General features: G+C 40.5%; 1 protein-coding gene across 1 annotated transcript in view; it reads right to left on the minus strand.

Moving 5' to 3' along the window:
- Positions 1-11,825, minus strand: part of EML4 (EMAP like 4) — a 177,772-nt gene extending 165,947 nt beyond the window's left edge. Inside the window, exon 1 of the mRNA XM_027865094.1 lies at positions 11,497-11,825. Within this exon, the coding sequence (XP_027720895.1) occupies positions 11,497-11,521 (25 nt within the window). The 5' untranslated portion in view covers positions 11,522-11,825. The remainder of the gene's footprint in view (positions 1-11,496) is intronic.
- Between the last annotated feature and the right edge of the window lie 880 nt (positions 11,826-12,705).

Here is a 12,705-nt window from a genome sequence, read left to right on the forward strand (position 1 = left end):
ACATTAATAATTATACACACACAAATATAAGTGGCACCTAGAAAAAGGCAAATTTTACTTTTCCTAGTATATCATCTTGCTATATAAAATTATATCTGGATTCAATATTACATAGTCTTATAAGGAATAAATAGGGCCATTTATACACACAAAACAAATCCACACTAATTAAGAATCTTTCTGAACACCAAACAAAATGAGTACCAAGTACTAAGAAGTGCCAAGAAGCACTTAGACCTTAGTTCTAAAGATAGAACAAACCTCTGAAATGCCATATAGTTGAACTCCCTCATTTTATTCAAAGAAATTAATGCATATACTTTACCTGTACTATAATCAGGGTTTTCTTTTTCAAAATAAGCGGGAAAATACCCCATTCATTGATCCAGAAAAATCAGTTGTGCCACCTTTAGGAACATATTATGATAGAAACCAATTCTGTCATTTTGGGATCAGAGAGATAACGGCCACAACAATCCAGAGAGAGTGAAATCTTTTGACAAAGTAGCCTGTTTGAACCACATGATTTAGATTTACTCTTCCTGACTCCTTAGTTTTCCAAACAAACAGTAAATTTTTTTTTTTGGCATAATACATAGAACAGAGTAAAACTTCTATTGCTCTCATTATTCACCAACTTCAATAATCTTCAATCCAGAACAAGAAACAAAAAGAAAGGCCTATAAACAACAAAAAATAAACATCACAAAGGCTAAGTATTAAAACTCATACACCATCAATAAGTCCTTCACTCTCAGAGTTTACTTATGCAACAAGATGGGGGAGGAGGGGCAGAAAAACTAAACAGCAGACAAACTCAAAAAGCTTACCAGCAGGTGGATATTTAGTGAAAGGAAGACTATATCCTATCTACTTCCATCTGGGGAGTTTCTTTCAGGAAATCAATGGTGGATTCTTTTCCTATTTTCACTTTGCTCACTGGTTCTAACAGACCTGGGAGTATCCTTTCATGGTTCTTGAAATGTGGCATTCAGACTTTTTTTGGTCATGATTTTCAGGTAGCTCAATGACTCTTAGGTAGTAAGTCAAATTATATCAAATGCAATAAAATCAAACCTGAATTTAAGCACCTGTGTATAGAGAACCACAGCATCTCTGGGGGATACAACGGAAAAACATCATTGTTAATTCTAGCCCACCAGAAGAACTTCTAATCTGAAAAGAGAGGATGAACACATAATAAATAATAAAAGAATAAAGGTCATTTATATGAAACGCTAAGAGATATTTTCATTACTACAAGACTTTAGACAAGAGAGAGAGCAACACATACAGGAGTAGCCAGAGAAAGTTTTACAAAAGCAGGGTAAGCTATGCCTTGAAGAATATGTAAGATTGAGATAGGTGGAAAGATACTCCTGAGGAGAGGAAACAGTAGCCCATTATTTAAAAGGAATCATAAAGCGAATTCTCTCTCTTATGGCATGTTAAATTTCCTTTCCTTTCCAGACATAATCTATAAATTGATACTAGAGAAATATTGTAAAATATACTCAATTAGTTTACATAATTAGAATTTTTCCTAAGCTTAGCAGCTAGACTATAAGCTCTAGGAGGTCAAGGACTAGATTTCTACCTCTGTATTCCCAGTGCTTAACATGATTCTTGGCATATAACAGGTACTCAATGATTCAGTGAGCATCTAGTATATTTAGGATGCACAAGACAGGAAGTAAAAAAGTGAAAAAGACAATTCTATGGTGCAGCATTCCCCATGGGGCCTCCCCTCCCCTAATAAAGGGACCGACAACTCAGCAGGGGAATGAAGATGTTAGCAGATAACCACAATATGTCAGAAGTGATAAGTGCCAGAAAGAATTGTCCAAATGTGTAAAACAGAGGGACTTCATGAAGGAAGGAATACAAGTAGTTTTTCAAGAGGTAGATATGGGAGTTTGAAGACAGGAACAGAGGTATTTTAGTATAAATAAACAGTATGTCTATTACGATGCACAGCCAGGTGGTGAAGTGGATGGAGTGCTGGGCCTAGACTCAGGAAGACTCACCTTCCTGAGTTCAAATCTCACCTCGGATATTTTCTAGCTGTGTGAACCTGGGCAAATTACTTAATCCTATTTGCCTCAGTTTCCTCATCTGTAAAATGAGAGGGAGACAGAAATGGCAAACTACTCCAGTAACTTTGCCAAGAAAACCCCAAATGGGGTCATAAAGAGTTGTTCATGAAAGAACAACACAAAACATGTTTATTATGATCACTACTGAAGGTGACACAATAAACTTTACATGAATTACTTTACATGGGAGTTCATGTAGTGCAATTGAAGGGGGCTGAATTTGGAATCACAGGAACCAATTTCACATCCTGATTCTGCCACTTATTTGGACAAGACATTTAAGCTCTGTGAACTTAAGTTTCCCCACTTAAAAACTGAGGGATTGGTAAATAATCTACAAGATCCTGTGATTTATTTGACCCTCAACAATGTTTTGAGATAAATACAACAAACACTATTATCCACATTTTACAGGGTAATGTCCCCAAAATAGAACAATTAGGTGAATGGCAAATCTAGGTTACTTGAAGTATAAGGGTCCCAAAGGAGACATGGAGGGGAGGAAGTAGGATGAAGGTGGGAAAAGAGTGAAAAAGAGCCAGGGTAGAGATGGCCTTAAATTCCAAGTTCCTCTTCTGGGAGGCAATGAGAAGTTGCTGAAGGCTTTAAGCATGGTCAGCAGCTCGTGTGCTTTAGGAAATTAATTCAACTGTGACATATGCAAATTGACTGAAATACATTACTATTTCATGTAGGGAGACCAACTGGGAATATATTAGGTTAGGTTGTCTAGGGTTGGAGTCACAAAGGCTCAGAACAGGATGGTGACAATGGATCTGAAAAGAGACAGACAAGAGTTTTCAATATGAAGAATTAACAGTGATTTAGAGCATTTTTTTCATGACTATAAATGGCTTTTATTTCTTCATCTGAGAGCTGCCTGTTCATAACCTTTGACCATTTATCAATTGGAGAATGATTTGTATTCTTATAAATTTGACTTAATTCTCTATATATTTTAGAAATGAGGCCCTTATCAGAGACACTGGTTGTAAAAATTCTTTCCCAGTTTTCTACTTCCCTCCTAATCTTGGTTGCTTTGGCTTTGTGCAAAAACTTTTCAATTTAATGTAATCAAAATTATCCATTTTGCATTTTGTAATGTTCTCTATCTCCTGTTTGGTCATGAATTCTTCTGTTCTCCATAAATCTGACAGGTAAACTACTCCTTGCTCTCCCAGTTTGCTTATAGTATCAGCTTTTATATCTACATCATGAACCCATTTTGAGTTTATTTTGGTATATGATGTGAGATTTTGGTCTATGCCTAGTTTCTGCCATACTCTTTTCCAGTTTTCCCAGCAGTGCTCTAAATCACTACTGATTAGAGAAATGCAAATCAAAACAACTCCGAGGTACCACATCACACCTATCAGATTGGCCAACATGACAAAACAGGAAAATGATAAATGCTGGAGAAGATGTGGGAAAATTGAAACACTAATGCATTGTTGGTGGAGTTCTGAAGTGATCCAACCATTTTGGAGAGCAATCTGGAACTATGCCCAAAGGGCTATAAAAATGTGCATATCCTTTGACCCAGCAATAGCATTTCTAGGGCTATATCCCAAAGAGATCATAGAAATAGATAAAGGACCCATGTATAAAAATATTTATAGCAGCTCTTTTTGTGGTGGCAAAGAACTGGAAATTGAGAGGATGCCCATCAATTGGGGAACGGCTGAACCAGTTGTGGTATATGAAGTAATGGAACGCTATTGTGCTATAAGAAATCATGAGCAGGCAGATTTCAGAAAAACCTGGAAAGACTTGAATGGTGTGATGCTGAGGGAAGTGAGCAGAACCAGGAGAACATTGTACACAGTAACAATCACCTCATACTATGACTAACGTTGATAGACTTAGCCCTTCTCAGCAATGCAAGGGTCTAAGGCATCTCCAAAGGCCTCATGATGGAAAATGCTACCCACATCCAAAGAAAGAACTATGAAGGATGAATGTAGATCAAAGCATACTGTTCGCTATTTTTTTTCTTCTGTTGTGTTTTCTTTCCTCTTTCTGGTGGTTCCTCCTTTTGGTTCTAATTCTGACTTATAACATGACTAATGTGAAAATACGTTTAATAAGAATGCATATATATAGCATATATCAGATTGCATGCTGTCTTTGGGAGGAAGGGGGAGAAAAATTTAAAACCCAAAAGATAATATGGTGTGGTTTACTGGTTTTTTTTTGGGGGGGGGGTTGTATAGTTAACTAAGGTACCATTAACAGAAAGTCAAGGGAAAGAAAAAGTTGTCAGGAAAAGAGAAGTTAGGGTTTAATTATATTATGTCTGAGATGCCAAGGGATATCTGGACTGAAATTTTAACAGAAAATATAGAACCCATATATAGAATATGCAATATAGAATAGAGGTTGGGACTAGTAACAGTTGTCTTCATAGAGAAGATAACTGATGTCATGAGTAGATAATGATGATTTTTTTGGTTCTTAGCTGTGATTTACCAGAGTCCAGGGTTCTTAGTTGTGATTTACCAGAATCTAGTCTGTCCAAAAAAAAATTTATAGGGAAAGTGAGAGAACTGAATCAATAATTTCTACTTCAGCTCTACAAGTTTCTATGGCTATCAATAGTGTTCAAAAAAACAAGGTCTTTAAAACTTCCATCAGTATTATACTCCCCTCCCCCACTCAAATAATAGACTTTAGCCTGGATACAAAATGAACCCAATCTATTTTTTTGGGTCTGGGGTGGGGAGCAGGTGAGCTCTGTTTTGGCTGTTACAGGGAACTTCAATGAAGTTCCCTCTTTCTACGCAAACTGGCGCCCATTCTGCAATTTAAAACATCAGAGAGTTGGAGAGGAAGCCGGAATTGTTCAGAGAAGCCCCTTTATGGAGATTTATAGTCGCCTCTCTTATGAGATGTATTGAAGTTAGGTCATGGTAATTAATATACATAAAGACATTCTAAATGTTTATACTTTTTCAGTTCTGATAACTTCACACAAGCTTGACAGTTAGCATCCAGGGTTAAACTAGTAAGTTTCTAGAGGGCAGGAACCATATCCATACTTCTTTTTGTTTCCCCAAAGTAGCATATTAGAGTACTGAACAAACAGTACGTATTCTACCTACTTCACTGATTTATTGTTAAAAAGTAGCTGGCATCCTTTGAGAAAAGATCTTTTTTGATAATGAATTTAAGAGGTAACACTATTCATTAGGTTACTCTAAGGAAATAAATCCATCTAAATAATTCTATTACAGAATCCCTGAATTCAAAGGGCCCATAGATATTATCTAGTCTAATCTATACCTGATTAATTACTCTTTATCACATAATCAACAAGTGACTGTATCAGCCTAATACTTCTTCCACTTGAAAGCTTTCCCAATACTTGAAAATAGTTATGCCATCTCGTCTTCTTGAAGCTAAACATTCCCAGTGCTTTTAAATGATCTTAATAATGGCACGATATCCTCGTCTTTAACCATCTTCGTTAAAGGATAAAATAAACACTGACTGATTATATAGGGGAATCAACAATAAAGATACAACCTCCAGTTTATCAATTTCCTCACTAAAATGTAGCACAAGGAACTGAATACAATAGTCTACATATAATTTGATCAGAGCAGATCCCATATCCTGGATACCACACTTGTCTTAATGCAGCTTAAGATTTCAATTAACTTTTTTGATGCTGTTACTTCTTCCTCCCCCAGGGCAATCAGGGTTAAGTGACTTGCCCAGGGTCACACAACTAATAAGTGTCAAGTGTCTGAGGCTGGATTTGAACTCAGGTCCTCTTGACTCCAGGACCAGTGTTCTATCCACTATGCCACCTAGCTGTCCCAATACTATTATATTCTTTTGAATAAACTCTTTTGTAGTCACTCAAACCCTCATAACTTTTGTCAAAATTAAAAATAAATAAATCGACAAACATGTATTAAGCCATTACCATTTACCAGGCATTTTGCTAAGTGTTAGGGATACAAAGAAAGACACCACCCCCCCCAAAAAAGAAAAAAAAATCAGCCCCTCCCTTTAAGATAACTTGCTTACTTCAAGTCTGGCCTCAGAGATTTACAAGCTATGTGACCTATACAAGTCACTTAATCTGCCTGCCTGTTTCCTCAATGTAAAACTCGGCTAATAATAATACCTGTCTCACAAAGCTGTTGTGAGGACAAAATAATATTTGTAAAACTGCTTAGCACAGTGCCTGTAACTTTCCCTTAATGGGGAAGACTAGGTGATACAGTGGATAAAACACTGGGTCTGGAGTCAGGAAGACCCAGTTCAAATCTTGCCTCAGACACTTACTATCTGTGTTACACCCTGGGCAAGTCACTTAACCCTCTTTGCCTCAGTTTCCTCTTCTATAAGACGAGCTGGAGAAGCAAATAGCAAACCATTACAGTATCTTTAAAACCCCAAATGGGGTCACAAAGAGTTGGACAAGACTGAAATGACTCAACAATAACACATACAAATAAGTAGGTTCATACAAGATATAAACCTTAGAGAGGAACACTTAATTGGCTGGGGAGATGAGGAAGGCCTCTTGCCAAAGGTGGTGTTTAAGTCGAGTACTGAAAGAAACCATGGATGTCAAGAGGCAGAGGAGAGCATATATTTTAGGTATGGAGAAACATAGGCAAAAGTACAGAGAAAATGAACTACCCACCATTAAGCCATGTTCCCCCATCCTGTATTTGTAAAAGTAGCTTTTCCATGGAAGTGGAATTAAATTTTATCATTTTAGACTTGACCCACCATTATAACTTGTTGAGATTTTTTTGAAGCCTCTCAATTTTGTGTCATCTGCAAATTTGATAAACATGCCCTTTCTTTTCCAGGTTACTGATAAAAATATTAAATAGCACTGGACCAAGCACACATCCTAGGAGCATTCTGCTAGAAAGAAAATTCCATCCAAGATGATGGTGATCAATGACGGTAATCAGAGTCCAGCTATTGAACCAGATTTGAAGCAGCATAATATCACTATTACTTAACCCACAAGAGTGGTAACAGATTTGGTCACATGCTTCACTAAAAATCTAGGCAAATAATATCTGAAAGCACTCCTAATCTACCAGTATAGTGGAAGGAAGGAAGGAAAAGGGAAAGGCAAAATGGAAAGGAAAGAAAAGGGAAGGGAGAGGAAGTCATTTAAAAAAAAAAAAAAAATCAGGTTGCTTCCCGAGTTAGTTCCCTGTGCAGTTCCAGCAGTCTCTCTGGAAAGCTTCTTTTCCCCATGTTCATTATTTCTCTTTGTGCCTTCAGATTTTCCTAGAGATTCTTCAGAGCTTCCCATCTTCCTAGGCTGAATTTTGTAGAATTTTAATCCACTGTATTTATCCTCTCTTTGAACCTTTCAAAATGTAAAAGTGTAGGGGACATATCAGACTATACAGGGCTTTCTTCTTTCTTTCTCTTATCACAAATTCTAGGATACAGCAGTCACTTCCTACTCGAGGTTTCTATCATTTCCTCCTTATACTGAGATTACAAGTAGGACATTTTTATGTAAAACATTCAGGCATTTCAACAAATACAGAAAATATTACATGTGTATTTTTACATAGATTAGAACTTAAGAGTAGTAGAACACTTATTTCTTTAAGTCTTACAAGGTATATGGAAAAACACTTTAAAGGAAAACTTGAGTTTTCTAATACCATGATGCCAATTACTATAAATTTTTTAATTTAATAAATTCAAGTACATTTCTACTTATTCAATTACAAATATACAGCCATATCAATAACCATTTTTCTTGTAGCTACTAACTTCATTTCATTTAGCATGAAAGAACTTCAAAACAAATTCAGAAATGAGCTTAATATAGTGATTTTTGAAAAATTTTGGAAAAACTTAAAAAAATTTTTGAACTTAATTTTTTTTTAATCTTTCAAAAACTTTTAACCTCACAAAAACTAATGTGCATGCTTTATCTAAAGTGCAAGCACTGAATAAGAATTTGGGTGCAAATTCCAAAGACTCATCTTAAAACCTTTACTATGATTGAGATTCTCTAAATGTATGCAACTCCTAGACTTTTAGAACAGAAGGTTACTTTTTGTCTTTTTTACATAATATACATAAGGTTGGTAGAGGTTTAGAAGAGAAGATAGCAAGAAACTTAGTAAGGGTATTGGGGAGGGATTAATGAAGATACCACTTAAGTTTCTTAAAAAAAAAAAAAAAAAAGACATTTCCAAAGGGTAGCTCTTCTTTAAAAAACACAACACTATAAATTAATGAACTTGACATCATTACAACTAAGGCAAATCCCAGCACACAAGCAGCTGCTAACCAGCCTGCCTGAAGATCTTCAGCTTTTTGAAGACAAAAAGCATTAGGATGTGCTTTTGTGAAGCAGAAGTAATGCCAAAGAGCAGGTAATACTACTACAGAAAATGTTAATCACTTCACAATCCTCTATTATTTCAGAAAACTTAACACAAATTTTTGGCTGCAGTTAAAAATCACAGGTTATACATACTAGAATTGTGCCCCACGTAAGAAAATTCAACTGAAAAAATTCTGAACTTTCAAAAAAAATTAAGAGGTAATTACAATTAAAAGCAGATTCCTCACATCACAAACTGATTTACCAAAAGATTCTGTTAAATGGTGAGCCTCCTTAGGGCTTTAAAAATCACATTTTAAATTCTTATTTGGTTCAAATACTGTAAAAAAAAAAAAAATCTGCCAGAGTTTAAGTACTTATCTTCAAGTAAAATCCACAAAATACTGGCTATTTAGAGCAATGAGAGAGCACTAGGCCTGGAGTAAGGTAGACCAGAGTTCAAATACGGCCTCGGACACTTACTAGCTGTTGTGACACTGGGCAAGTCACTTAACCCTGTTTGCCTCAATTTCTCATCTGTAAAATGAGCTGGAAAAGGAAATGGCAAAACACTCCAATATCTTTGCCAAGAAAACCCCAAATGGGGTCTCAAAGAGTCAGAAGACTGAAACAACAGAACAACAACAAAAATTCCAAGCCCTAAATTAATGGATTATATGCAAAACGACAAATAATTAATTTACCAGTGTGTAAGCAAGGCTCCTCAGTAAAATTTACTATACCATCATCATCATCCTCTCTCCCCAACCTCACATACCCCTTAAGGTTTCAATTAGGATTGAGGCCTAGCTTTACTCTTACTGGAGAGACAGAACAAATAGCTCCTGCTGGGAAGTATCTTCCTCAAGAGCAGCTCCGGAAATACTGCCAGGAACCATTTCCTCCCCTCTCTACTGTCATCAACTCCTCTCCTTAAGAAGCAAGCATCTAAGTCGATTTCCTCCTGAGGTAACACTGTCTCTGAAGGAAGAAGTCCATTCACATATAACACAAAAAATAGAATTAAAAAATGAGAAAAATCCAAGTGCAACAAATGACATTAATGCACTTTAAAAAGTTTAATCCCCACACAAATTCCTGTACAACTTTTAAATCCTTTTTACTACTTCAACACCTATTCTCAAGTGTTGAGAAACATCTGTCCACAACATTATCTTTGCTAACTAAGCAACTACAATTTCTAGTGCAGTTAACTTAAGATTCAGCCTGGTGGAGTAGAAAGAGTGTAGCTTGAACCAGAAAATCCTAGGTTCAAATTCTGGCCCCAGCACATGCTGCTGCTACCTGTGTGACTATGGACAAATCATTTCGCTTCCCTAAGCTTTAGTTTCATCATCTGTAAAATGGGAAAGTTGGTTGGACTAAATGACCTCCACATTCTAAAGCTACAATCCTATGACTTCAGAAACAGAAGCACTGAATACCTCTGAAAAGAGAAGCAGTCTCAAAGGTGATCTTACATGACCACTTGCAGGACTTTCACATGATCTCTACCATTCCTCCAGGCTTGGAAGCTGTAAAACAACTCTCCACAGAGAACAGGTGAATGCCCACATTCATCTCAAAAGCAATGAAGTTGTATTTTGACCTGGCACACATACCTACTTCAGATCTCACTATTGTTTTATGAATAAAGAGGGCAGACCTGTCATTCAAAATATGAACTGGAAAGAAATCAATATAAAGATCTGTGTATAAGTTGATGCCTCTCTAGATAGTATAAAGATAGAATAATCCCAACATACGTAAAATTGGGTTAAAGAATGTGCCACGGGGAGCCTTTATCAATGGCAGCCTAAAAGCTTTATTCAGCACCACTCCAATCTACTCCACATAAATTACTATAATTGTTCCCAGTGAAGGCAATATATTATTATTGGGCTTTGATATTTCGTGATAAACAACACTTTAATGTACCGAGCTGACTTTAATGTTTTCCCTTTAAACCATACTAGTCTCAAAGTATGTGGATAGATGAAAGTGTGGCTTTTGACTGTGCCTTGTACTGTTTCACGAGTCAACCAACTAGGGTTTTACAAATCAAAAACAGGGGAAGGAAAAATCTAAAGATGAGTGCCCTCCACAGAAAATACTCAGCCTCTGGTCCCCAAACCTCAAAATGCAAATCCAGCAGCAGGCATCACATAACTGCAGCATCAGCTGGAGCCCAGTAACTGATCTCAAATGTTATGATGGAGAGAGAAACAATCTTTACAGTAACCAGATTCCACTGGCCTCACAGAATAGTAATTCCAGACACAGATCAGAGTGCCCTGGAGTACCAGCTTGGAGTTCTGACTCCTTTAGGCAACGACAGAAATCACTCTCGTCTTCTTCATTCATTTAAAACAGAAGTAGAGAAACAAGGTTCTCAACTCTCTCCGACCCCCTCTCTCCCCAACACCTTTATTCTTTCCCCTTTTCATAAAAAGAGAGGAAGCCAAAAAGGGAGAGATTCCTTTCCTCCTTTTAAAAAAGAGCCCCCTTGGCGTACAAGATTTTTGGCAGGACTGCTCCTCCCCATACATACTTGCAAGGCCAGAGGGACACTTCTGCTTTCCCTCTGGCTCCGAACAGGGTTCTCCCCCCGCCCCTCCATAGAGCAAGCTCGAGACTGCTACAACCTGCAAGATGCCTTTCACCTGGTACCTGCACCGCACTTTCCTACACTTCACTCCTCTCCTTCCCTCCTTCCAGGGGGTGGGGACTGGGAGTATGGGGGGAGGGTCAAGGGCCTGCAGGAAAACCAAAGGTGTTTGCACCCGAGGGGGGCGGAGGCGAGGTCCTCGCTTTGAAAGAGGAGGGGGAGGGCAGCCACTCTCCGTGACAAAAACAGCGGCCACCTCGAGGGGAGGCTGTAGACGGGACGATGGGGGTGGGGGGGTCTGGCTGAGGGAGGGGGTTCCGGGGTCACCCTCCGGGCAGACCGGAGGAGCTGGAATTCCCCCTCCCCCCAGGAGCGGAAAGGAGACAAGGCGAGGGGAGGAGGGGATTCCCACCCTGGTGGGCGTGGGGTGAGGGTCCGCCTCAGTCCCCGGCCGCACTCACCGAGGCTACCGGCGAAACCGTCCATCTTGCGGGCAAGGCTCAGGGATCGGGGCTCCGCGGGGCGGGCACTTCATTCAGCGGGGTAGGCGGCGTGCGCGCCCCGGCTGAGCCTGCCCCACTCGCTCGAGTCCTGCCGGGCTGGGCTGGGCCAGGCCGGGCTGGGGCGGGTCCAGCTAGGCTCGCGTCGCTCGTCTCTGCCACTCAGTCTGTCCGTCTGCCCGCTCGTCCGGCGGTCCGGCCCTTCAGACGCGTCGTGACCAACAGCCCCACTAGAGCACAGCCCCAGCAAGGATGGGAAGCTTCACTGCCCCGCGCTCCTCCCGGCCTCCCTTTCAGGCACAGGCGCGCGCCCCGCCCCCCGCGCCTCACGTGCCGCCGCCGCCGCCGTCTCTCCCCTCCCCCACCCCTCTACCCCCACCGCGACGTCCAGCTTCCGACTCCGCCCCCCGGCTCTGACGGATCAGAGGAGGAGGGCCAGGATAGGCCAGATCGCCTCCCCCAACCCCCTTAACCCGCCCCCTTACAACTCTCCAGACCAACCGCCAGACGAATTGATGCGCCTGCGCTCAGTGACCTCCTGCACCCCCGAGCCGGCGGGAATAGTGCAGCCTCTGCTCGCGATGCTCCCTGAGTCGGTCCTTAAAACAGGCTCCGTGAGCCGGCGAGGTGGCTTTTCGGGAAAGAGAGATCCTGGAGAGAAGCTTGTCCCGTCCACGGACGCGAAACTTCTCTTGGGAGCCAAGCCTGAGGAGGCGGCGCGGGCCAGCGGGAAACCTAGCGAGCTTGGTCCTCCGGCCCCTCCAAGTCGCTCCCTCCATTGACATCCCCTAGAGGCGACAGCGCCAGGAACAGCCCAGGGGGCCGAGCCCTTCGGCCTTGGGGCCTGGCCAGGGAGCAGGATCCCATGGGGGTGGAAAGGGGGGCGGGGGGAGGTCTAGCCCTATAGTTTAATCAGTCCTGGAACTTTCCGTGTGTAAACTCCTTCCACCGTTGCAGATCTTTTGTAACGAGACTCAGGTTATTAAGTGTCAGAAGCTAGACTTGAACTCGGGGCCTTTTTGAGAGGATAAACAGGAGAAATAAGGTAATTACAGTGAGGGATGAGCCAGGTCCTTCAGAAGCCCTATGAGCAAAACTTGGCCTGGGTGACGTGTCGCTGGGAACCTACATCCAACAGGAAGAACCAGGGCAATGAGAGTGGGGTTCCCT

This window comes from Vombatus ursinus, unplaced genomic scaffold, assembly GCF_900497805.2.
Source record: "Vombatus ursinus unplaced genomic scaffold, bare-nosed wombat genome assembly UNPS02014778.1, whole genome shotgun sequence".
In the NCBI taxonomy this organism is placed as follows: Eukaryota; Metazoa; Chordata; class Mammalia; order Diprotodontia; family Vombatidae; genus Vombatus; species Vombatus ursinus.